Source organism: Fukomys damarensis, unplaced genomic scaffold (assembly GCF_012274545.1).
Source record: "Fukomys damarensis isolate Sample0158 unplaced genomic scaffold, DMR_v1.0_HiC HiC_scaffold_2, whole genome shotgun sequence".
In the NCBI taxonomy this organism is placed as follows: Eukaryota; Metazoa; Chordata; class Mammalia; order Rodentia; family Bathyergidae; genus Fukomys; species Fukomys damarensis.
In genome coordinates this window covers 27073414-27097446 of record NW_022900914.1, presented here as the reverse complement: position 1 = coordinate 27097446, position 24033 = coordinate 27073414, and the positions used below count along the sequence as shown (strand labels likewise).

Sequence of the window (24033 nt, the reverse complement as noted above, 5' to 3'; positions counted from 1 at the left end):
TTACTGTAACACTCACTCAGGGGAATTGATGCTGCTAGCTTCTAAAAAGACTACTGAGAATTCCTTCAATTTACAACCAGCTTGGTTCCATTCAATATCATTCTAAATAATCAACCAATGGGAAGAATTGGTAATATTTTCCTCTATGAAAATCACTAAATAGTGTTCCACACCCCACTTTAACCTTTTAGATACATTTTCTTTGCTATCCTCTAACTGTATCACTCCTTTTCAAAAATATTTCAATGGTTCCTCAATGCCCTGGTATCCATTAATTTTTTAGTACTCTTCTTAAAATATTCACTAATTAGAGAGTACTCTCAGGCAACTAGATTTTTAACACTATTCAAGGTTACTGTCGGGAACAAAAAACATACAAGAAAACACTGGGAATACAAACCACTATGTAATTAATTACAAGCTGTCTCCCACAATGCAGCAAACAAAGAATACTATATCCATAATATTCTAGAAAATCTTTGTGAAACGTCATCGAATACGTATGTATTTAAATACTTACAATATTTTCTCTGCAACAGGCAATATACTATGTATAAAAAACTAAAGTAACTTTCAAACTAAGAACTGCCCCTCTTGTGTCCACTACTCCATTTTACATCTATATTTACCAGCACCTACCAGTAAATTGTCTATGTAAAAAATTTTTACATTTATATTTTTTACATCTATATTTTTTACATCTATATTTACCAGCACCTACCAGTAAATTGTCTATGTAAAAAATTTGTTGTCTATGTAAAGTACTGGAGGGGAGAAAATGATCTTATTTTTAGAAAAAAGGATTTGTTTTTACAGCAATTCAAAACTAGTCTATTTTCTTTATTTTCTAATTGTCATTTAAAAAAAAATACATAAATATCTATTAGTCACCAGGAAAATGAAATGTAAGATACCACTTGACACCTAGGAGGATGTGTAGCATCAGAAGGTTATGTAACAAGTTTTGGCAAGAATGCAGATACAGTGAAACCTCCAATGCCACTGGCAAGAATATAAAATAATACAGTCACTTCGGGAAACACTCTGGTACTCTGGTAGTTCCTTAAACTATTATCATATGACCCAGAAATTCAACCCCTAGGTATATATACAAGAGAGGTAGAAACATGTATCCACACAATTAGCAGCACTACCTATAACAGACAAAAAGTGGTGATAAGATTTAGGACCCATTACCCCAAAATATAGCACCTCAGCATTTAAGAAAACAGCAGAACAGGAAAGTCTCTGGTCATCCTATCACCAGTCTCCTCTAAAGCAGGCCACAAAAAGAATTCCCTGACCTTCCTCTAAAATAGGTCATAAAAACCTTGATGCAGAGGTGTCCATTCTATACTCAGAGAAAAGGAATGTCTATCTCTGAAGACTCCAGGACATAAGAGAAGAATCTAAACCACGAGATCTTGCTAAATTCCCCTCTGTCTGCTACCATTTCCTAATCATATTTCTGGCACAATTATCTAGAAAAAGTTTTCCACATTGCTCTATGTCTTCATTTCTAACAGTTCCTTTGTCATGTAAAACTTATCTTAAATAAATTTATATGGCTTCTCTTGCTAATATGTCTGCTATTACAAGGTCTCAGCTAGAACTTAGTGATGGATGATGAAAAGACATCACTTTTCCTTCCCTACAGTGGAAAACAACCCAAAGGTCCATCAATAGACAATTAAGAAAACAAAATGTGATACATCCATTCTATAGCAATAAAAAGAAATGAGTCTTGGTACACATTACAACACAGATTCATCTTGAAACACTGTGGTAAGTAAAAGAAGCCAGTCGCAAATGTCTATATATTACTGGATTCCTTCATATGAAATGAAAAACAAGGAAAGCCACAGAAATAGAAAGCATATCAATGGTTCCTTAGGCCAAATTGAGAACTAAAGGTATGGGGTTTCTTTTTGAGGTAATAGATTCTAAATATATCTGGTAACTGTTGCACATAGGAACATACTAAAAGATTAATGAGCCACATGCTTTAAGTAGGTGAATTATATAGTATGTTAACAATATCTCTGGGGCTGGGGATTTAGCTCAGCGGTTCAGTGGCCTGCCTTGCAAGCATAAGGACCTGAGTTCAATCCCCGGTACCAAAAAAAAAAAAACCAATATTTCAAGTCTGTTTTTTAAATACATAAATATTCATGACTTTTTTAAAAAATTCATCATTCTTCTACATAATCACAGATATAGTGGTTTTTTGCTGTTATTCTGTTTTGATTTGTTTGGTATTTTGTTTGTTTTATGATACTGGGAATTGAGCCCAAGCACTCAATGAGTTACATCCCAAACCCTATCTGTTGTTTTGAGATAGGTTTTTCTTAATTGCCCAGAAGGACCTCAAATTTGAGAACTTCCTGCCTCAGCTCCAAAACAGCTGAGATTACAGGTGTGTATCAACATTGCCAGCTGTGGAACAAAAGTTTTTTTGTTGTTGTTGGGTTTTTGTTTTTTTGGTTTTTTTAGTTGCTAAATTATATTGCTACTAACTTAAACGTTGGGCTTAAAACCTGAGAGACACCTTCAATGGATCACCAGCTCCCACTGAATCTTTTATAACAACCTCTGACTTTTTTCATTCTTACACTGTCTATTTAATCTGGGCTCTGATTATTTCATGTCTACATTAGCCCTCTTTTTCTTCCTATTTGCCTTTTCCAGATCATTAAATGTGACCAGTTTTTAAGTTTAGTTACAATTTTCTAAATAGCCTTTTCAGAAGGCTAATATCCTCCAGACAAAGTTTAGATTTCTCCTCCTGCTATTCAGGATATTCCAATCTGCTCCAACCTTGGTCACCTACCCAGCTTCATTCCCTAGTACCTTCAGTAAGAGAACACATACTGAAGCCAGCAATGTCTCTCCACCGCCCTCACAGACTTCGCCTATTTCTTCCTCTGCCTTTCATGGGGCTATTCTATTCTGAATGCCTACCCCCACACTAACCCAAAACATACAAATCACTGAACCCTCATTTCACAGCCCCACATCATTTATGAAGGACTTGTAAAGAACTCAAACTGCAAATGAGCTTGGTACTTCTAGCCACTTTCAGGAATCACTGCCACATATCTTAGCCTTTGATTTACTTGTGATATATTTTTGCTTTTGATTTGTCTACCATCTTATTGTGTGTCATTCTATTATTCCATATGAAATTTCTTGTTTCAATAAGATCGTCACCTCCTTAAAACAAGGACTGTCAGGTTTTCAGTGTCACTGAGACCACGTAGCACAGTACTAGACTCAAAAAACCACACTGTCAAAACTTTACAAAATTAAATAGCTGTTACACAATTCATGTAACTGTGAATTGTAACTCAATATTCTCCATCATTGTACATACATTCTCCTATAAATGCAATTAATAAACCCAAAGTTCAAAAGGTGAATACGGTACCTTATCATACTGACAGACAATTACATTATCTGTGTCAAACAGGTCTGGCACATCCTGCTCACTGACATCATCTTCAGAATTTAAAGGGTCCTAAAGATGAAAGATGGTCACATTAAGGAATTTCATCATGCTCCAAATTTTTCAAAGGTAGACATAAAGAAATAAATGACTTGGAAAGGCAAGATAGTATTACACTTTACAGTCAAATAGCCCAAGTTTGAATCCCAGCTTGGCAACTTGATAATTACATGAATGACCTTGGGCAAGTTACTAAAGCTCCGCATATCTCAGTTTCTCATCTATAAAATAAAGATATTAGGAAGACCCATAGGACACTGAGGCTACTCAATACGAAGGAAGGTAAGACTTATATATGGCCACTGTAAATGTTAGCTAATACTCTTTACACACTTTTTCCCCTATATTTAAGACCCAGTCTTTTTTTCCAATGGTATATTTTAGACATACATAATGATAACATTCACCACAGGGAATTCATACCTGTACAGGACAGATCTTGCTTCTTCCCTTTTTCCTCATTCCCTTCCTCTCCCTCCAACCCCTTTTCACCTTATTTATAAAAGCTTTGTTTCCATTTTTTCCTTCTACTTTCTTTTTTCTTTCCTTGTCCTTTCCTTTTTCCCGCTCCCCTTGTTCCTTTCCCATTTGAACATTTTCTTCCCATTTCCCCACATCTATTATACATTTTGGTCCCTATTTACACTTTTGGTTTCTCAAACCAGAAGTATTTAAATGCAGTATTTAAACATGTTTGCAAACTTCTTAATCACCACATTCCATCCAGATTTTACTGCACTTATTAAAACAGATACTGTATGTTCTATGTTGGTCACCTTCTTTTACCTCCACTCCTACTTCCTAATCCTTGCTAAGAGCAATAAACATGAAGCCAATTCCTAAACACTTATTACTGGTTTAAATTATACTAGGTTTGAAAGTTTAAGTCCCAGAGTACAATTAAGTTCATTTTCAAAGACTAAAGGCAAGATTAATCTTAATTGTTATTGCTCTTGGTTCCTAAATACACTGAAGTACAAATGTTGGGAATTAATTTTAAAAGCCTCAGCTCAAAAGTGATGCTCACCTCTTCCACAATGTCTAGTTGAGTGTTTTCATTATCACTGCTATTTGCAACTGAATCATTTGATATACTTTCAGCTTCTTCTTCAAGCACCTTTAGATTTCCTGCATCAATAATTTCAAGAAATTCATTCTCTTCTACATCTCTTATATTTTTTATTTCTTCATTAGAAGATGTATCACCGGTCCCATCTACTTGAATTATTTCATTAATATCATCATCAGTTAACAGACTGCTCAAATCCACCTGAGAATTAGAATTCTAAAAGAGAAAGAAATACATTGAAGTTCTTCAAGTGAAATAAAGTGTTTAAAACATTGTACACACTAGCAAATATTCTGTAAGTGGTCACTTAAAATATGTTTCTGCCTTATAAGATAATTCTCCCTCCAAATTTTGAAATTTCAGAAAACCTCTAGCATTTTCATGTAACATAAAAATAATAAAATTATAAATTAAGTGAAATTATAATTAAAACTATGAATTAAGTGAACCCACTTACAATCATACATAGGCAAAAAAAGACTTTACTGCTTTATATAATATTTAACAGCTCTTATAGATACCATCTTAAATTTACACAGCATGTATTGAGTCTAACATCATATTTGATTCTAAGAAATAACTGAATGAAATAGAAATCACAAGTGACACCATGCTTGATGGATATAGAAAAACAGAAAAAAAAATGACACTAAATGAAATGAAAGAAATACAGAAGAATAAATTATCATAGGGTTCCACTTAAAAGTTTTACCTAAACTAGGTAAACTTATAGAGACACAAAGTAAAACAGAGGTTACTGGGACCTGGGGAAAAGGGAGGAATGAAGAATTATTTAATGAGTGCAAATTTCTATTTGCAATGATGAATAAGTTCAAAGAATGGATCGTGGTAATGGCTGCACAGTATTGTGAACGTACTTCATACCAATGAATTATACACTTAAAATGGTAAAATCTATGTAGTATATATTTTACTACTACAACAACAAAAAATTTTAAAATGCAAAAATATAAAGGAAATTTAGTAACTACCTCTGGTGACATAAGTAACTATTCTTTGTATCACTGCCTTTATAAATCAGAGCCAACAAATAAATGATCTGCTATTTTATGCACATTTTCTAATATAAACCTAATGACAACATAAAAAGAGATGAGCTACTATGGTTTGCCACAATGGCAAAGCTAGAAAGGGGGGAATCATGACGAAATGTCAAGTTTAATTGTAAAAAGTTCATCACCACTATACCCTTCTACCCTCTCATTAGTCTGGACAAAGACAGATCAACAAAATTTCAAGCTCTTAAGAACAGGGGCTATATAATATAATTATACATACCTCAGAGTTTATAGAAGAAATTCTTAACCTTTTTGGTGAAGGCTGAGATGCCCTAAAAACTTGGTGAAAGCTCCAAATGCTATAATAGGAGTACAAAGTACTGCTGGTTTTAGAAACACATACAGACTTACACATCAAATATACAACAAATTACTTTAACTCTGAGATAGGTTACAGAAGTACACCCCATTAAGAGGTGGCAATCAGCCCCAAAGATTTTCATCCTAACAGCCTAAGAAGTCTTGGGAATCTGGAAGGTCACTAAAGCTAAAGAAAACTCCAAATAGGGCCTAAGAAGTTTTACAAAGTTTTAAATAAATACCCCGTCTTTCTACTCCTAAAGTTGTGAAGTAATGGTGATACTTAATACAACAATAAATGTCTCAATGCATCAACTTAAGATACAACTTCAATACATGAATATAATCAACACATTTTTTGAGTATACGAATACCCTGCTGGGATTCATACCCATATGGATATCTCTAAATAAGTACCCTGAACGAATAATCTTACATAGAAAAACTAAGACTAATAAACATGCGATTACCAGACATGGTACTGCGTGCCTGTAATCCTAGCACTCAAAAGGCTGAGGCAGGAGAATCACTTGAGTTCAAGGCCAGCCTAGACATCATAGTGAGTTTAAAGCCAGCTTGAACTACATAGCAAGATCCTGTCTTAAAAAAAAAGTAATAATAAAAAAATAAACATTCAATTGGGTCTTTATATCCAAATAATTTTTACTACATTGGAAATGTTTCATTCACAAATGGAATATAAGGAGTATCACACACAAAAATGAGTGGCTATGTACTCAAAATGGAAATAAGACCAAATTATAGAAATAAAATAATTTTTATTGTACACAAAACTAAATTACAAAAATCTTAGGAATTCCACTGCTGCCTATGAGGTAAAAGCTGAAAAGAATGCCACTGCCATACTAACAATGAGCAAAGGCTCATTATAACTATTCTTGAATCCATCCTAGAACAAGGTCACAGGGCATTCAAGCAGTCTGGTATTTAAGCAGAAATAGCCTCTGGAAAGACAGGAGAAATAAGACGTATCTCTCCATGAGAATGGTAATGGCCATCTCCAAGTATAATACTATTTATTTCAATAGGTGGCTTGTCTTTGACTATATTATTTTGCTGATTTTTTTTTCCTATTGCCAGCAGTAGCATAGTTGCTGTTATTTGGTTTTTACTGCATGCCAATATGTACTTTGTCTTTGTGTCAACATTATTGTAGTTTATTTCCAGAGAAATGGGTGCTGGGCCATACTGCACCCTCCTCTCCCCAAATTAGCCTAGGTGATAGAATCCTCAAAAAGGGGCAAAGCATCACTGAAAAGCAAAACTAATTAAAGAATTCTCTGCACTAGCCCAAAGTCCACTTTAATCAGCTCTTAAACCTCAGCACACACTCACACAAAATACAAACATGAAAAATAGGGCAACAAAATGCCTCAATAAACTCCCAACTCCCTGAAACCTGATTCATTGGCCATTCTGATGAAAAACATCAAAAATCAAACAGCTGAATTATATGAAATGGTAAGAGAACAACAAAAAATATCAATAAGTTACTCAGAGGCCTCAAAGTTGATATAATTAAACAGATGATGGACTTAATAGACAAAATGATCAGTAAGCTAAACAAAATAATACACACCATGAATGGCCAGTTTAGCAAAGAATTAGAATCTATGAAAAGGTACCAAAGAGAAATCCAGAAAAAAAAATTCTATAGAAAGTATAGAAAAGTAACGTATGTGAAGAGAGTGTCAGAACTAGAAGATAGGGCACTACTAATGCAGGTGACCATCATGCAGAGATAACTTAAACACAAAAGATCATGGAAAATGGACCTAATCACTGCTAGATGATACAAAGAAAACTAACAATATTAAATGGAATTAATGAAAAATCAGAAGACATACAAATGGATTTTTTTAAACCTGCCATCAGAAATCGTAGCAGAAAACTTTCCACACATAGGGAAAGAATTTAACATACATATATTCAAGGCATATAGAAACCCAAATAGCCATGAACAGAAAATAACTTTTCTACAACACATCAGAGTCAAAAATTCCTAAAGTCCAACACAAGGGCAGAATCTTAAAAGCTGATATGAAAACAAATCAGCTGGGTATGGCAGCACAAACCTATAATCCCAACACTTGGAAAGCTGCAGTAGGATTGTCAACTTGGGCTATATAGTTCAAGGCCAGCTGAAGTACAGAGTGAGACTTTGCCTCAAAAAAGACAGACAAACAGAGCTACAAAGGAAAGGAGAGGAAAAGAAAAACAACAATTCACTTATAAAGGTCAACCTATTAGAATTACAACAGATTTCTCACCACAAACCTCAAAGATGAGGAGAGCATGGAGTGAAATATTTAAGCCCTACCAAAAAAAAAACCAACTTTCAAATCAGACTAATATGTCCTGAAAGTTGATGGAGAAATAGATTTTTCCATGACAAAGAGCACCTTAAAATTCATGACCACCAAACCAGAAAAAAAATCAAAAAATTCTCAAGGATATCTAGGAAGAGACAATGAAGCCAATGTTGCCAAAAGAAAAGTCTAGCAGAATGAGTACCCAGGTAGTATAGGCAGTTATGCAGAAAGAAAAAAGGAATCAGCAACAGGAAAGGAAAAATGCCATGACAGGAATAAGTCAATACCTTTCAGTAATGCCTCTCATTGTGAATAGTCTCAACTCCAAAATCAAAAGTAACAAATTGGCAGATTGGATTAAACAAACAAAACCCAACAATATGATACACACAAGAAACATATTTAATTCAAAAGAAATTCATAGACTAAAACTCAAAGGATGTAAAACAATAGTCCAGGTAACAAGAACCCAAAATCAAGCAGAAGGACCTATCCTATTTTCAGACAAAATGGACTTCAAACCAACATTCATCATGAGAGGCAAACAAGGTCACCTCTTATTGGTTAAGGGAACAGTTCAACAGAAAGAGATCATAATTGTAAATATATAGATATGAAGTACTGGTGCACCCACCTTGATAAAAACAAACACCCTGTATGTAGCCTCATTAGCAAATGGTGCTGGGAAAACTATCTACATGCAGATTGCCTCTAGATCCAAACCTCTCACCATGTACTAAAATAAAATCAAAATTGATCAAAGACATAACTATTAAAACAGATATAATCTTCTGAAAGATAAACTCTTAAAGGTAATAACTTTCTGGACAGAACCCCAATTGCACATGAAATAACATTAAGAATTAACAAATGAGGTCATATCAAACTTAAAAGATTCTTCACAGAAAGGAAAACCACCAAAGAGATGAAGAGACACAACCTACACAGAATGGAAAAAATGTTTCTCTAAGTATTCCTTGGACATAGGACTGATATCTAGAACATATAAGAAACTCAAAAAAGAATAGACCCCCCAAAAATAAGATCCAATCAAAACATGGGCATCTGAAATGAACAGACAATTCTCAGAAGTATAATTACCAACAAATATATGAAAAAATGTTCAATATCTCTGGCCATTAGAGAAATGCAAATAAAACAACACTGAGATTCCATCATAATCCAGAAATAATGGCTTATCAACAAGAAATCAAATAATAAATGCTGGAGAAGCTATGGAGAAAAAAAACATTTCCACATTTTTGATGGGAATATAAACTAGGATAACCACTGTGGAAATTAGTATGAAGATTCCTCAAAAAATTAAAAATAAAAATACCATTTGAGGCCAGGGATTTATCTCAGTGGTGCTACCACCTGACTTGCAAAAGCAAGGTGTTGAGTTTGACCCCCAGTACCAATAAAAAAAAAAAAAAACTGTTCTAGCTATTCTTTAGGTATTATCCCAAAACAAAGACATCATAATACATTGATACAGGCATATACATGCTAACAGCAACACACTCAGAACAGCTAAATCTTGAAAGTAGCCTATATGTTGATGAATGGGTAAAGAAAATGTGGCATTTATATACAATTAAGTACAGTAAGTCCCTGACTTACAAGTTCCATTCTGAGAAAATTTTTAGAAGATTCATCTGTAAATCCAACAAAGTAAGTCTTATATACTTCTGACACAAATATACAGTGTAAAACATTTTTAAAATCCAAGTACACATTACACACACATACTAGAAGTAAACAATTTTTACTTTTACAGTTACCTTCAAATGGTGGTACAGCACAGAACATCGTGCATATAGGGGATTGTGTGGGGTGAACTGATAGAGTCACTAACTGGATGGAGGAGGAAGGCTGGTTGGGAGACGGTAGAGCTAAAGGATCATCAGCAATGGGAGATGGAAGGCAACGCGGAATTTCACTCACACTTGATGTTGATGACACAGATTTTTTGATGGATTCAATTCTTTCTACCCTCTTGAAAAAACAATCCAGTGATGCCTGAGTAGTAGCTCTCTTTTTCACATCACAGATGACTCTCTGTAGCACAGGATGCCATTCTGAACAGTTGCTTCAACCTTCATGTTTCATGATACATTGGGATCAAAAGCAAACAATGCCTCTTCAAGAAAGAAAATCCCCTTGCCATTTCCTGTGTTTATGAAACTCTTTGGTTCTCCAGCTACATATTCCTCTTTGCTCTTTGTCTTTTTGCTGGGGCTCTAATTCCAGCAGGTCCTCATTAGTAAACTCCTTGTGTTGCATAGCAAGTTCAATGAAGTCGTCCTCTTGCAGATGTAGCTCCCCACTTCTTGCTAAGGGTCATAAGTTGTTGAAGACCTCTTTGGACTCCTTTACCCATCTTCTCAAATCCATAAATATCATGAAAAAACTGTTGGCAAAGTTTCTTCCAATTCTATTCATGGTGACAGCTGAAATCTCATGCTAAGAAAAGTTGATGTTTTTCATGGCCTTATAGACACAGACCTTCCAAAATTGTCACAAGGTTGTTCCTGTTAAATCAATTGCCTTCACTACCTGACAAAAAGTGTGATGTAAATAATATTTCGTGAAAGTTGCAATAACTCTTTGGTTCATAGGTTGGATAAGCGCCATAGTATTTAATGGCAGATGCACTACTTTGATATTGGAATGAAAGTCATCCATGAATTGTGGGGGACCTGGTGCACTGTCAAGCAGCAAAAGAATGTTTAATGGGATATTTTTCTCCAAACAATATTTCTCTATCTCTGGGATAAAGTGGTGGAAAAAGTAGTCCTGGGAAATGGTCTGTGTTACTCTTTGAAGTCACTCTTCCACACAACAGGAGAGAGCCTTTGGCTATATTTTTTAGAGCTCTTGGGTTCTCTGAATGGTAAATTAAGAGAAGCTTTAGTTACATATCACTAGAAGCACTGCCACAAAACAACAAAGTCTGTCCTTTACTGTTTTGAAGCCTAACATCAGCTTTTCCTCTCTACTGATGTAACTTCACTCTAGCACCCTCTCTCCAGTAGTCCTGCATCATTGATGTTCAAAACCTGTTGGGGTAAATAAGCACCTTCATCAATAATTTCTCTAAGTGTTGCTGGAAAATACTGGGCAGCTGTGGTATCTGCACTTGCAGCCTCATCACTTACTTTTACATTTGTGAAGGTTAGCTCTAGCCTCAACTCTGTTTTAAGAGGTGCACACTATTCACTATTTTTTTCTTCAAGTCTTCAAACAAGCTCTTCATGAATAAGAATTAAACAGAGTAGGACTTGATGCTGATTCCAATTCAGCATCCACACACTTAAGACGTTTTTCCATGTCCTCTATGACTTTACCATGCTTTTTGGATAATATTATTGACTTCATTAGCACAGCAGACTTCATATAATCCTTGTTCTTTAAAATTGTGCCAATAGCTGAATGATTCATGTTTAAGAATGAGGAAAGTCTACCATCTTATCACCTCTGTCCAAACTTTCAATTATTTTTACTTCTGTTTCCACAGTTATTGCTTTGTGCTTCCTAAGCACTCCTCTCTACATCGCCACTGCTTTTCCACACATCCTGGGCTCTGACCACTATTACAATTCACACTATCACACTGCACAGTAACAACACAACAGCACAACTGTCACAATATTCAGAAGACATGTGAATAGTATACTTCCACGATTTGTTCACATCTATAAAGGCGCATAATGTGAATTCCATTCTTATCTGTGAAAGTTCACAACTCAAATGTTCCTAAGTCCCTACTGCTGAATCATAAAGAAGGATAAATTTGAGTCATTTGTGGAAAAACTGATAGACCTTGAGACCACAGTGCTAAATAAAACAAGTGAGATACACAAATTTAAATAATGCATGCTTTCTCTTACATGAGAAACCCAAAGTATAAATAATTTAAAGAGCAAAACAAAACATAGATAATATGAAGTAGAGAGATAGATATTTTGCAAGTGGGAAGGGGACCAAGAGACAGAAGAAGGGGGGAAAAGTAAAAAGAATTAAAACATGTTATGTACATGTGCCAACTCCCTAAGATGTACTGCAAACATGCACTAATAAAAATTTTTAAATTTTTAAAAATATCAAAAGAAGTACAGATAATTTCCAACTCATTGTATGAAACTTTTACTGCCCTATACCCAAGAAAAACAACTGCAGACCAATATTCCTCATAAACATTGGGGCAAAACTTCTCAATGAAATGTTAGCAAAATGAAGCCAGCAATACTAAAAAGACACTGCTGCCAAATACAGTGTTCTACACCTATAATCTCAGCACTCGGGATCTCCTGAGACAGAAGGATCTCCATGAGTTCAAGGTCAAACTGGATTACCCAGCAAGAATTTGTCTTGAAAAAAAACAAAACAAAACAAAACCTAAAAAAGGTTACTATACCATAACTAAAGAAGGTTTATCCTAGGATCACATCCAGAAGTTGAATATTTAAAGTCAATCAATGTACTTCACCACATCAGAAGATGAAAGAACACTATTGGGTTTCAACAGATATGGCAAAAGCACTTTCAAATATTCGTGATCGAAATTCACAGCAAACATAAGTGAAAATAGACTTTTACCCGATAGAGGGCACTTGGTCATATACAAAAAATCAACACAGTACTTGCTAATGAAAGAGTGTATGTTTTTCTCTTAAGATCAAGAGTATCTGCTCTCACAACCCTCATTTCATTATGTACTGGAAGACTTAGTGCAATAAGTCAAGAAAAATTAACTAAGAATAAATTGTTTTTATTCACAAAAAAATTATAATCTACAAAATTACTAAAACTAGTAAGTGGTTTTAACAACATATCTGAATATAAGATCAAATTACAAAAATCAATTGTGTGTCTATGCAGTAGTAATAAACAACTAAGAAATTAAAAATTTAAAAAGAGTACCACTTAAAACAGTAAGAGAAGAACAAATTACCTATACACAAGGGACCTTAATAAGAATTCTTATTTCCCAGCAGAACACTGAAGAACAGCAGGTAATAACATGATATATTTAAAATCTTTAAAGTGAGGAAAGTAGTTCAATCCAGCATCCCTATTTAATATCCTATTTACAATATTATAATACCCTATTTACAGTGGTCCTTATACCTATTGTCATGACACCCATTAAATACAGTCTGTCTTACCATCTTAAAACAAAGGAGGGAGAAATTAAGACATTTCCAGGGAGGGCATGGGCAAGGGGAAAAAAAAGAGAAAAAAGACCTGTCATGTAAAGGTACAAGATCCCAATAATGAATGTAATTGTACTGCATACTTAAAATGTACCAATAAACTCAATAAAAGAAAAAAAAAAGATATTTCCAGATAAAAGCTAAAAGAATTCATTACCACTAGAATTCCCTTATAAGAAACACTAAAAGGAGTTCTTTAAATTGAATTAAGGTATACTAGGTAGAACTCAAAGAAACACAAAGTAAAAAGTTCTCCAGGAAAGGTAAGCAGCATGAGTAAATATGTAAACCAGCACTACCATAATTTTATTTTGTTATTCTTTGTATTCTTCTCTAGGATTTAAAAGACAAAAGCATAAAATCATAATTATGTTAAAAGGTATATAATAATATGTAATGTGTGAAAACAATAAGGTAAAGTAGAGGAGAATAAAATTGTACTGGAGAAAGTTTTTAAATGTGACTGAACTTAAATTGGTATTATATTAAAATTAAGATTTATATAATCTCCACAGTAATGGAGAAAATAGCTATAGAATATCTACAAATGAAATGAGAAGGGAATCAAATATGTCACCATAAAAAATAGTTACCTACCAAGGAAAACAGAAAAAAAAAATGAAGGGCAAAAAAGTTAATACATCAAAATCAAGTAACAAAAATTATAAGTCCTTTCCTATGTTACTTAAAATAAAAGTAGATTAAAGTCCCTGTATTAATCTATTTTGTGGCTCTGAAGCTAGGTACTTTATAAAGAAAATAGGTTTATTTATTATAATGTTCACCAAGTCCTTTCCTATGTTACTTAAAATAAAAGTAGATTAAAGTCCCTGTATTAATCTATTTTGTGGCTCTGAAGCTAGGTACTTCATAAAGAAAATAGGTTTATTTATTATAATGTTCACCATTCTAGAGGTTCAAGAATGTGGAGCTAACATCTGCTCAGCTCTGGTGAGGAACTCACAGAAGATGGTATCACAATGTCTTATGCTGAGAGAAGACAATTCACTTTCGTGGGAACTAAGCCATTCTCACAGACCCAACACACTGTGAAACAAGCATGAATCCATTCATAGACCTAATTACATTCTCTTTGGTTCTGCCTCCAAAAGATTTAACTCAGAACCACTATGCTAGAGAACAGACCACTAGATGAACCTCTGGGGAGATAAACATGTATAAACCATAGTATTCCTCAATCAAAAAGCACAGACTTGCAGAAATGATTTTTAAAAAACAGGATTCAACTATATGCTATTTATGAGAAACTAACTTTAGATCTAAGGACATGTTTCATGAATACCAAACCAGCACTACAAACAATTCTAAACAATATTCAGGAAAAAGAATGAATGTCACGCTACTATGAGGCCCAACCGAGCAAATCAATTAGGCAAGGCAAGAAATTAAAGGGAGAGAAGGAAAATTTTTAAAAAGCCAACAACAGGATGATAACATGACAATGATAAGTCAATACATATCATTCATAACTATCAATGTTAATGGCCTCAATTCACCAATCAAAAGAAATAGACTGGCAGAATGGATTAAGAAGCAAAATCCAACAATATGCTGCATACAAGAAACACACCTAGTTCAAAAAGAAACTCATACACTGAAAGTGAAAGGATGAAAAACAGTTCTACATGCGACAGGAGCCCCCCAAAAAACAGGGGTAGCTATCTTACTCACAAAGTAAATTTCAAACTAAAACTAATTAAGAGAGCCAAAGAAGGTCACTACATCCTTGTAAAGGGAACAAGCCAAGAGGAAGAGATGACAATCATAAATATTAATGCCCCCAACTATATAAAACAATTATTAAGGGACATGAAAAGCCAAATAAGCACTAATACTATTGTAGTGGGAGACCTAAATACCCCACTATCACAGACAGACAGATCATCTAAACAAAAAAAACCAATGACAAAATCATAGAACTGAACCAAGCACTTGAACAAATGGACTTAATAGACAGCTACAGAGTGTTCCACCCCACAAAATCAGAATATACTGCACATGGGTCATTCTCCAAAAGAGACCACATACTAGCTCACAGAACAGGTTTAAATAAATGCAAAGGAATCAAAGTTATCCCATCTATATTATCAGACCATAGTGCAACTAAGCTGGAGATCACTAGCATAAGAAACCCTAAGAACTTCACAAACACATGGAAACTGAACAACACTCTCCTGAAAAAAATCAATGGGTCACAGAGGAAATTAAAGAAGAAATTAGTCAGGTTTTACAAATAAATGATAATGCCAATACAACATACAGGAATCTATGGGAAACAAGGAAGGCAGTTCTACCCAGAAAATTCATAGCAGTGAATTCCCACACTCAGAAAACAGAGCAAAAAAAGCAAAGAAAGGGCTCAGATCTATGCAATTAGGAATGAAAAAGGTGAAGTCACAACAGATCAGCAGAAATCCAGGAGATCATCAATACCTATTTCAAGAACCCGTACTCTAATAAAATGGAAAACACAGAAGAAATGGATAGATTTCTAGATACTTTTGAATTACCAAAGTTGAATGAAGAAGATAAAAAATTCTAAGCATCCCAATTACAATCAGTGAAATTTAAAACATAATTAAAAGTTTACCAGCAAAGAAAAGCCCAGGTCCTGATGGCTTCACTGCTGAATTCTAAAAGACATTTAGAGAAGAACTACTGCCATTACTCTTTAAACTTTTCAATGAAATTGAAAGGGAAGCAATATTTCCAAATTCATTCCTGGAAGCAAGTGTTCCTTTGATTCCCAAACCAGGAAAACACCCAACCAAAAAAGAGAATTACAGGCAATCTCCTTATTGAACATAGATACAAAAATCTTCAATAAGATACTGGCAAACAGAATACAGAGGGCCATCAAGAAGATCATACACCCTGACCAAGTTGGATTTATCCTAGGGATGCAAGGATGGTTCCACAATAGTAAATTGATAAATGTAATACACTATATTAACAGAGGCAAGACAAAACCATTTGACCATCTCAATAGATGCAGAAAAAGCATTTGACAAAATTCAACACTAATTCAAGACAAAAACCCTGCAGAAAATTTGAATAGATGGTCTTTATCTCAATTTGATAAAGGCTATTATCTCAACTTGATAAAGGCTATATGTGAAAAGCCAACAGCCATCATCATATTAAATGGCCAAGAACTGAAAACCTTCACGCTAAAATCAGGAACAAGACAAGGATGTCCACTATCACCACTCCTGTTCAATACAATTCTGGAAACATTAGGCACAGCAATTAGACATGAGAAAGAAATCAAAGCAATAAAGGTAGGAAAGGAAAAAGTTAAACTGCCATTTGCTGACAATATGATACTCTACATAGAAGACCCAAAAAACTCCACAAAAAGACTTCTAGACTTAATTGACACTTTCAGCAGAGTAGCTGGATACAAGGTCAACATTCAAAAATCAATAGTATTCTTGAATACAAATAACAGAATCACAGACAGAGAAATTAGAGAAACTATCCTTTCCACAATAGCATCCAAAAAATGAAGTATCTAGGAATCAATCTAACAAAAGAAGCAAAAGACCTCTACATCAAAAACTATAGCACTCTGAAAAAAACAGATCAAAGAGGATATAAGAAAATGGAAAGATGTCTCCTGCTCCTGGGTAAGAAGAATCAACATAGTGAAAATGGCCATACTACCAAAACTGCTATACAGATTCAATATAATCCTGAATGAAATTCCAACAGTATATTTCACAGAACTAGAGAAAATAATCCAAAAATTCATTTGGAACAAGAAGAGACCTAGAATAGCAAATCCAATTCTAGGCAAAAGAAAAATGGCAGGGGGTATCACAAATCCCCAATTTGAAACTATACTACAAAGCCATTGTGATAAAAGCAGCATGGTACTGGCAAAGAAAAAGACCCCAGCATCAATGGAATAGATTGGAAGATATAGAAACAACTCCAGATGTACTCAGCTGCCTCATCTTTGACAAAGGAGCCAACCATCCTCACTGGAGGAAAGATAGCCTCTTTAATAAATGGTGTTGGAAAAACTGGATTTCAACCTGCCAAAGATTAAAACTAGACCACTATCTTTCACCATGCACTAAACTAAAATCCAAATGGATTAAAGATCTAAACATTTAAAAAGAAACACTAAACTTGCTGGAAGATAAGTTAGGCAGAACTCTGGAAGACATTGGCATAGGAAAAGACTATGAATAAATGCTCAGTAGCATGGGAATTAGCAGAAACTGGCATCAACAACTGGGATCTCATCTTATTAAAAAGCTTCGACACTGCAAGAGAAACCACTGACAGAGCTAAGAGACAACCTACATGGAGGGAAAAAAAATTTTACCAGCTGCTCCTCAGACAAAGGACTATTATCTAGAATATATAAAGAACTCAAAAAATTAGGCCCCCCAAATATAAAGATCCGATTCAAAAATGGACATCTGAAGTGAACAGATATTTCTCAGAAAAAGTAGTAAAAGCAGTGAATAAATATATGAAAAATGTTCCACATCACTGGTCATTCAAGAGATACAGATGAAAACAACACTGAGATTCCACCTCACCCCACAAAGAATGGCTGCTATCAAGAAATCAACCAGTAACAAATGTTGGGGGAGTTGCGGGGAAAAAGGAACCCTTCTCCATTGTTGGTGGGAGGGCAGACTGGTACAACCACTGTAGGAATCAATACAGAGATGCCTCAAAGAACTAGGATAAGGGGTCCCATTTGACCCAGCTATCCCTCCGCTGGGTATCTTTCCAAAAAAATTAAAAGAATCATAGCACAGTGATATATGTGCACCCATGTTTATAGCAGCACAGTTTGTAATAGCTAAAACTTGGAAACAGCCTAACTGTCCATCAGTTGGAGACTGGATAAAGAAGATATGGTTTTTCCATAAAACGGAGTATTACTCAGCCATAAAAAACGACAAACGAGAGTCATTCATAGGAAAATGGATGCATATTGAGGCCATACTCAAGTGAAATAAATAGGACACACACATGTAAATACTGAATAGTTTCTCTGCTGTGAAAAACGAAAAGTGTAAGTAAGATCCAAATTATATAAATGATAATGTGAAATAGGAAGAAAAGGGCTAATGGCGTAGGGGAAATGGGAAGGGTAGGATAAAGGAAACACGGGAAAGAAAAAATACGAGAAAAGGAAAAAAATGGAAACAAAGTCTTTGTAAATAGGGGTGGGTGGAGGTGGTGAAGGGAGGGCAGGCATATGGGGAAAAAATGAGAACCAAGACCTGTCATGTAAAGGCACAAGAACCCAGTGATGTATCATGTATACCTAAAAAGTATCAATAAACTCAATGAAAGAAAAATACCAGAAAGAAAGCCTCAGATACAGCCAAATGGTTTTCCTCAAGGGTGACAGGCCACTCAATGGGGAACAGACTCCTCAACAAACATTGCTAGGGAAACTAGATAGCCAATTATAAGAAAATGAAGCTTGGAAATTATATACAAAATTTAACTCAAAATGACTAAAGACCTAACATAAGCACTAAAACTATAGGGGGAAATGAGGAAAACTTCACAATTAAATTTAGCAATGATTTATTGAATATTCACCAAAAGCACAGTCAACTAAATATAGATAAAATGGACTTCATCAAAACTAAATATTTTTGTGTATCAACGTCAGTCCCTGGAATGGAAGAATGCATTTGTAAATCATGCATCTGATAAGATGTCAATGGCCAGAATATCTAAAGAACAACTCGACAAAAAAGCAAACATCAGAATTTTTAAATAAACAAAGGATATGAATAGACATTTCTTTGGAGAAGATATACAAATAGCTATCACACACATCAAAAGATGTTCAGTATCACTTATCATTTAAGGAAATGCAAATCAAAACTAAGCTATTGTGAAATAATTAGTATGATGATTATTTAAGGAACATACATAGTAAGTGTTGGTGAAAATGTAAACAAATTATAACTCTTATGCATTGTTGATGGTAATATAGTGATATTGCCTCTGAAAAATAACATTGCAGTTCCAAAAAACACTTAAAATAAAATTGTTATATGATTATACATCCAAAAGATTTCAAGAAGATACATGTATACCATCTAGACAGCACCATTACTCACATTATCCAAAAGATAGAAACCTAATTTTCCACAAGAAAGTGAATGGATAAGCAAAATGTAGTACATACATACAATAGAATATTATGTAGCCATAAAAAGGAAGGAAATTCTGCACATGCTACAACACAGATGATCTCTGAACACAGTATGCTAAATGAAAAAAAGACAGGAAATGGTAAATACTGATTTCATTTAAAGGAGGTGACTAAAGTAGTCAGAAACCAGCAACGGAGAGAGTGAATAATGAGGAGTAATTGTCTAATAGAAATAGAATTTGGGTTCAGGAAAATATATTTCTAGAGAGAGATGGTGATAATGGCTGCACTATAATGTAAATGTACTTGCTGCCACTAAACTGCACAGTTAAAATTAAAATAGTAAATATTATGGTATATTTTGCCCCAGAAGAAAAATAGAATAGAAATCAATGCTAGTAATATATTGTCAAGTATGTGGTAAAACTAATACAGAGGACAGGCAACAGAAAAAATTGGCACCACCTCTTAGGAAAATACTATGGCAACCAACTTCAAATATAGCAGGAATTTATAGTTTTTGTCTCAACAATGTGACCTTTTTAAAATGTATTTTATAAATACAGCGCAAATGATGCTTAAAATAAAGATGTTCTTTATGCTTTTAAGTACCATTTATAATAGCACCTCAAACTATAAAACACTTAAATAAAAATATAAAAAGTACATGCAATATATATACTGTGAGAACTAGAAAACACTGAGGAAACTAAAAGACTCAAATGAAAAGAAAATGCATCATGTTTATGAACCAAAAGACTGTAAATATTGTGAAGAAGTCAATGCTCTCTTTGATAGATTCAATACAACCCAAACCACAGTGCCAGGAGCTTTTGTTTCTGTTATTGAAACATAAAGGAATTAAAATATCCAGATGATTTTGAAAAAGAACAAGTCTCACTCATTCTCTGATGTCCTTAAACTGCCATGATTAAGACTGTGTGATTAGTAGTGAAAAAATAGGCAGAATTAATGAAACAATACGAATACCCAGGAATAAACCAACAGATACATTCTTTGATTTTTATTAAAGGTAAAGTGCTTAGACAATCAATGTGCTTTAGCCAACTTAATGGAGACAAGAACAGTTCTTTGAACAAGTGATGTGAAAACAACTGAATGTCCATACACTAAAAAACGTAATAATAAACCTTAATTCTACCCTCACGCTACACACACACACACACACACACACACACACACACAAAACCAGAATAGAAGAAAACATGACAAAAATCTTTGCAGATATACATAAAAGAGAAAGCAAAAGAAAATTGGACTTCATTAATATCACAGATTTCTCTCAGTAAGTCAGTGCTAAATAACAAGAATGTGAAGCAACTACAAATCTTATACATTGCTCAAAGAAATACAAACTCCCACTATACATTGCTGATGCAAACACAGCTGCTTTGGGAATGAGTTTTACAGCTTATTATAAACATGTGACCTAGCAGTTCCACTCCCCACTCCTAGGTACTTACTCAAGAGTATACGTGTACACACACACACATACACACACAGCATTTAAGTGTCTTCAGGGTCTTCATTGACAAAAACAGGAAAAAACCCAAATGTCCAATTGGTAAACCAATATATTCACATGTTGAAATGGGCTTCTTGTTTTAATAGTCATAAGTACTAAAAACCTCACATCCCAGGATCTTTTGGGGTAAAATGAATCCGAATACCCTAGAACTTTGCCAGATGAGTATGAGATTATTGAGGAATACAAAGATTCCAGGACTCCTTCAATTTAATTGGTATCATCGTTTTTGTCTTAAATTTGTGAGTTCTCTTTACCCTGGGAACAGAGTAAGATTATAAATCCAAATTTAATTTCAGTAACTGCAAAAGAGTTTTATCATTCTGATCTTCAGAAACATTTCAAGCAAACATTGGAAAATTCATTCAATTATCTGACACCAATGTCCTCTGAGGTAGTAACTGGACCAAAATAGCCAACAGTTTTGTAACAACATCCATAATTGATGCTGCAAGACAAAAATAGTATGATTTAAATCTTTCATAAAGCCAAAATCACCCCACACAGATCATCAATAAACTTTTCCTTGTCAAGTTGTTATGAGGGTCCTTTGCTCCTCTCAAGAGGAGTAAACATCTCGCCAAGGATTAAACTCAGACTTTAAGCATCGTCACATGGAAAGACAGAAAAAATCTGCATAAAGAAGAACTTCACATTTTGCCCACATGATTTATAGATGTATTGGAAAGGAAAATAATTCAAAACTTGGGCTTTAATGTACTGGAGTTTTATGTCAGCAAATGAGACTTTTAGAATTCTTGGCTGTAACTTAGCACTGATGCAGGCCATGTGCTAAAACAGACAGCCCACTTTCCTTACCCAAGCACCAAATGCATGTCTTGCCAAACATCTAAGGAGCTCCATCAGTGGTATAAGACTATCAAGTTTTGCTAAGCAAAAAGACCTTTTCATTATTACACAAATGTTCGTTTCTGGCTTTCCCATAAAAGGGTTCAGCATAGAGAAATTCTTTAATAACATCAATGTGAAAGTAAAAATTAAAATCAGATGCCAGTTGCCCTAAGATGCCCTGGTATTTTTGTCCCATTGAACGTTCAAGGAAAGCCACTGCTGATTCTTCTAAGACTTGCAGGGGAAATGTGAAAAAATGTCAACAGTTCTACTGCAGATGATGTAACCTAACTGCAGCCCTGCTCCAGTTTGCTTTCTCTGCTCTAAAACTAGCACAGTAATGTCCAAGCTTCACCAAGGTGTCTTCAATTTTACTTATCTTCTGTGGCCACAATAAGCAACCAAGTGTGCCTTAAGGATAATCATGCTATAAGGATGCCTTCAAATAAATCCTGCTTTGCCAAACGCAGATTCCAACCTTTTCAATTTAAACATTCCTTTCATAAAAGAACTGCATTGTTCCAACAGCTAGTAAGAACTGATAGAAATTCCCACTCACAAAAGGGAATACTTTTAACCTAAATCATGTCAAATTTGGTGATATATAATCAGACTGGTAGGGCATATCTTCTTTCATTATTCATTATATTTCAGGAATTCATATAGATATCTACTATAATATAGTGACAATTATTATATATTATCTGACCATGTACAATATCATCCTATGACATTCAATTTCCATTTGACATGAAAAATACCTTAGCATATTTTGACAAATACAAAAATTTTGTTGCATTGACTTTTTCTTATGAAGAAAGAAAAGCAGCCAGGTGTGGTGGTACATGGATGTAATCCAGTACTCAAGAGACTGAGGCAGGAGGATCACCATGAGTTTCAGGCCAGCCTGAACTACATCATGAGACCCTATCTCAAAAAAAGAAAGAAAAAAAGCCAGGGATTTAGCTCAGTGGCACTGTACCTCTCTCAAAAGGTCCTGAGTTCAATCCCCAGTACCAAAACAAAAAGAAAGAAAGAGAAGGTCAACTTCTATCCAGTTTTTAATCTCTGATTTAGAGATATTAATTTACATGTTTAGAGATTCAAAAGCTATTTATTCAATTTAACTAAGCTCAGAATTCAAATAGCTATTGATATGAATTTTATCTTTTAAAGAAATGTCAGGGTGGATTTGGAAGAAAAATTAAACTCTTACTGGGTGTATTCACTTATGCCTTTACTCCATTTCCCATCCAAACATTAATTCTGAGCTTCATCCGTGGTTCATAACCTTGACTACATAATACAATCACCTCAGAAAGTTAATACTGATGTCTGGGACCCTATTCCAGGCCTATTAGATCTAAATTTCTGAGGGGAGACCTGAACATTTTTTAATGCCCCAGTGATTTCAATATTAAACCAAGATTGAGAACCACTAGACCAAACAAAAAAACACACAAAACAAAAACAAAACCTAATCATAAATCTTGTCTTTTAAAAACACATACTCTAGGGCTGGGGATTTAGCTCAGCAGCACAGCTCCTGCCTGACAAGCTCAAGGTTCCGAGTTTGATTCCCGGTACCTAAGAAAAAAGCTCTTAATTTATAGGGTGTTAGGTATACAAATATAAATAAAATGTACCTCTGAGGCAAACATTTTGATGTATCCTAACTACAGCTTAACAAACACATGCTGAAGGTGTGAGACACAAAAGAGCTACATCTACTCTAACAATGGGGGCAAGGTTAGGTACAGGGGCACTGAAAACCTGGGGATGCAGGGGAATAACAAACAGATAAATAGGAATTAAGCAGAGGAAAGGAAGGTAGGGAGAAGATCCAGGCACCAAGCACAGGGGATAACAAAAATAAAGTACTGTCATGTAGTTCAGAGGTACAAAGATTGCATAGCATGCAGAAAGTTGTGAGTTTGGGCCACAGCACCAAAAAAAAAAAAAAA

At 34.5% G+C, this 24033-nt stretch overlaps 1 protein-coding gene across 2 annotated transcripts in view; it reads right to left on the bottom strand.

Moving 5' to 3' along the window:
* Gtf2a1l (general transcription factor IIA subunit 1 like) overlaps positions 1-24033 on the bottom strand; it is a 56052-nt gene that overhangs the window by 9249 nt on the left and 22770 nt on the right. For both annotated transcript variants that reach the window (XM_010615806.1, XM_010615805.2), the window contains exons 7-8: positions 4533-4790; positions 3428-3517 (exon numbers count right to left, since the gene is read on the bottom strand). In XM_010615806.1, coding sequence (XP_010614108.1) covers positions 3428-3517; positions 4533-4790 — 348 coding nt within the window. The remainder of the gene's footprint in view (positions 1-3427; positions 3518-4532; positions 4791-24033) is intronic.